The sequence below is a fragment of the Apis dorsata genome, unplaced genomic scaffold (genome assembly GCF_000469605.1).
Source record: "Apis dorsata unplaced genomic scaffold, Apis dorsata 1.3 scaffold_1184, whole genome shotgun sequence".
Lineage (NCBI taxonomy): Eukaryota > Metazoa > Arthropoda > Insecta > Hymenoptera > Apidae > Apis > Apis dorsata.
Genome location: NW_006264281.1, coordinates 52,814 through 56,902, shown reverse-complemented (window position 1 = coordinate 56,902; position 4,089 = coordinate 52,814). Strand labels below are relative to the sequence as shown.

The 4,089-nt window shown below is 20.8% G+C and overlaps 1 protein-coding gene across 2 annotated transcripts; it reads left to right on the top strand.

Annotated features, from left to right (window-relative positions):
* The first annotated feature begins 2,039 nt into the window (after nt 1-2,039).
* On the top strand, nt 2,040-3,842 carry LOC102680321 (rhythmically expressed gene 2 protein-like). Of its 2 annotated transcripts, XM_031514784.1 has the most exons (3): nt 2,040-2,195; nt 2,518-2,815; nt 3,285-3,842. In XM_031514784.1, the coding sequence occupies exons 2-3, from the start codon at nt 2,531-2,533 to the stop codon at nt 3,756-3,758; spliced, it is 759 nt and encodes a 252-aa protein (XP_031370644.1). In that variant the 5' UTR covers nt 2,040-2,195; nt 2,518-2,530; the 3' UTR covers nt 3,759-3,842. The 2 variants fall into 2 exon arrangements, with proteins under 2 accessions (XP_031370644.1, XP_006624990.1); XM_006624927.2 differs by lacking the exon at nt 2,040-2,195 and having other exon boundaries at nt 2,414-2,815; nt 3,285-3,841.
* The last annotated feature ends 247 nt before the right edge of the window (nt 3,843-4,089 follow it).

The window sequence follows — 4,089 nt, the reverse complement described above, 5'->3', positions numbered from 1 at the left end:
CTACTACTACTACTACTACTACTACTACTACTACTATTATTATTATTATTATTATTATTATTACTATTATTATTATTATTATTATTAATATTGTTATTATTAATATTATTACTATTATTATTGTTATTATTAATATTATTATTATTGTTATTATTAATATTATTATTATTGTTATTATTTTATTATNTTATTATTATTATTATTATTATTATTATTATTATTATTATTATTAATTATTATTATTATTATACTATTAATTATGTCTTTACTGTTCTGCTGTGATGATTAGTCAGACGTATTTAAATTGTCTTTTAAAAAATCTTCAGCAAGCTGTTCAAATGATTGTAAGTGAGAGTTCGCTATTGCGGGGATTCTCAAAGTGAATCGAACAAATATAAAGTTCGTGAAACGATTGAAAAATTTGAAAAGTATAAAATTAAGAAATTAAAATTAAAGCATTTTGCATTTGAAATATTAGAAGATCTTTATTGAAAAGCGATCTTATGAGATTAATTCGAGCAGCTTTTTAATTCTTCATAAAATGTTTTTATATAGAAATAAGATTATACAATTAAATAATATAAATTTGACTGATAAATTACGAAGGTTTTTACCTTATACTGTACAATTAAAAAAAAATAATAATAAAGAAAATCATAAAAGTGCAATTACAATGGTGTAGTGAAGAATATTTTTAAAATTGAGTAAAATCTAGAAAAAAAAACAAAATGAGTATCGAATAAAAGTGCAAAATGCTTACTCGAATATTATATATATATATATGTATGTATATATGTAAATCCATATTAATTACATATATATATATATATATGTAAATCCATATTAATAGTTTTTTGTAGAAATTCTTTGTATCCATATCTTAAAAAAGAAAGATTAGACCAATAATAAAAATTTATAATTTGAAAAAATACAAAAAAAATAAAATTTGAATAAATATCAAATATGGTGCTAAGTGCAGGAAGCTTGAGAAACCCTGCTCTACCGAATTATGTTCAAAATTGTTTTTAAATTCTATAATATTATTTTTGAATCAATAATTTTTTATCGATCATATGAATAAGATAGGAATATCGATTAAATGTTCTCATAATTTTCTTGTAATTATTATAATTATAAATAAGTTTTCAAACTAATGGAATCAAAATCGAACAAATACAATTTTATAATGCAACAAGAACAATTTGCAATAACTAGATTTTACTGGCGTAAAAAACCATCATATATAACCAAATTTCTCCTGGATATTTTTTTCATGAATAGGAATTAAATGTAAGTGAACGCAATAAGATCTTGCATTTTTTTATATACATATATTAATAGAGAATATAAGAAGCACATGTTACTATTATTATTCTTAGAGACATTAAATAGTAATGTTTTATAATTTATATATATTTACATCTATATATACGTATAATATAAATAGGTAAAAGTGTATATAAAGATAATTAAATTTTTTTACATTTTATTTACGATATATGTATATATATAATACATGTTATATATATTTACACATATATTACAAAATAATGCTTGTGTACGTCGCATACCGAATGAACATTTTTATCTACTACGTGATAAATAGGTCACGCGAGAAATTATGTACTTATTCCAATTGTTAAATATTGATTAAAATATTGTATATAAAATTCATAGAATTTGTCTTGAATTTTTCAATTAAATTTACATATATGAATCTTATAATTTTTTGATATTGATAGTTTATTTGCTGACATTAAAATATTTAACAATTCAAAATTTTATATAGAAACAAGTTACTTATCCATTTTTGTATGCTATTAGTTTCAAATATATAATCTAATGTTTATGATTAATACTTGTATTTATTTTAATCTTTCAGATTTAAACAAAAATTTGATGTATAAATAATTATTTTTTATAATATATAAATATATATACAATATTTTGATAATTGAAAAAAAATTAAATATAAATTATTTTCATTAATTCTAATTAAAAAGATTCTATATAATTCTTCTATATAATTGTAACATCATTCACATGTTTTTCACAGAAATGTCACGTGTTGACGGCGTGAGAATAGTCGTCATATTTTTATTCTTTTGAAATGAGATGCACAAGTTTCTCTAATGTGATCATCTTTCAGTTCATATTTCTTCAACTGGTTATTTTATTAAAAATAAATTTAAATAGTAAGTAAGAATAAATTTCTATTATTAATTTTATATTATATCAAAAAATATTTGGTATTAAATTATATTTAGTATTAAAATAATAAAATAAAATAATAACGCAAAATAATTTGAACTAGTATCAATATATTATATATAATATTTTTATATATGAAAATAAATTTGAAATTGTTATCTTATGATAGCGTTAGAAATATAAAAAAATCTTTCTCCATATGAGATCGATTGGTAGTACTGTTCACGACGTGAAACAAGTGTATTTTTTTTCGTCGTATATTATATGACAAAAATAGTGTTCTAAATATTTGATATTTCTTTGTAGACAAAATTTAATAATGATAAAGTTCACCCGACCGCGATTAATAACATTTGATGTTACTGATACGTTACTGATGACAAATTTGGAAAAACATTATGCCGAAATTGGTTCTCAACACGGCCTGTCAATTGATCCACATAAATTGGCGCGAAGCTTCAAAAACAACTTTCGTAAACTTAGTCTAGAACATCCTGTTTATGGTAAACACACAGGCATTGGATGGAAAAATTGGTGGAGACAAATAGTTCATAATATTTTCAAAGAGCAACACAATTACATTTCGGATGCTACTTTGGATAAGGTGATAAAAATTTTCACAATGTTGAAAATTTAGAATCTATAATGAAATGAATAAAATAAAATCTGATATTTTTATTTAACAAAGAATTATTTTTATATTTTTATATAAAACCTTTAGTTATATCAATATATGATCAATGGTATGATTTATGAAATGATTTAAAAATAAGATTATTATTTTTAGAAATAAATTAAACTTAACAATTGTTTTAATTTAATTTTTAAAGTGAGTATAAATTATCTATATTTTATCATTACATATTTTTTTTTTATACCAATTTTATATTTACGATAATTGAAATTTTTATTTTTACCAATTTAATTTTTGAACTTTTATGTTCATATAAAAAAGATACAAAGATTATAAAATACAGGAAGTATTATTAGAAAAAGAAAAATAATTACCGAAAAAAATCTAACCTAAACTCATACCTACTGTCGATGACCTTTTTTATCATTATGACCCGTAGGTTGCTAACAGTTTGATAAAGTGCTATGGTACGAGCTTATGTTGGCATAAATATCCTGGCACAATTGAATTACTGGAATATCTACGAGAAAAGGACTTGATTTTGGGTGTAATATCAAATTTCGATGAGAGATTGGAAGCGGTACTTAAAGACACGAGAATACGTTTTTATTTTTCTTTCGTTTTAACATCTTATGATTTCGGTATTGAGAAACCAGATACTTTAATATTTAATGAAGCTCTTAGATTAACAAAAGAACGACATAATATCAACATAATTCCTCAACAAGCGATACATATTGGTGATTCTATTAGTAACGATTATATCGGAGCGAAAAATGCTAATTGGAATGCTATTCTTGTTCAACATAATAATGATGTTATAGATGAAAAAAAAGTCCCTACGAAGGATGTATTTAGAAATCTTCGAGATTTGAAAGTACATCTTTCCACACTTTTAGATAAAGATATGTAATGTACATAATATAGTCAAATAAAAATTGAAAATATAATATTTTATAAATCATCATAAAATTCATATTTTAACAAAAAATAAATTTATAGGTAAGATTATAACAAAAAAAAACAGAAGATTATAAATATGTTTATTTAACAATGAAATTAAGTACCGATTATATAATACTCTATATTATATTTTATTAAAATTAATAAAATTATAAATATATTTTATTAAATTAAAATTAAAAGATTTAATATTGTTATATATATAAATAATAAGATAAACGAAAAAATATATCATAATTTTATAATATATCCTTTACGCAATATATATTTAAATTACAATA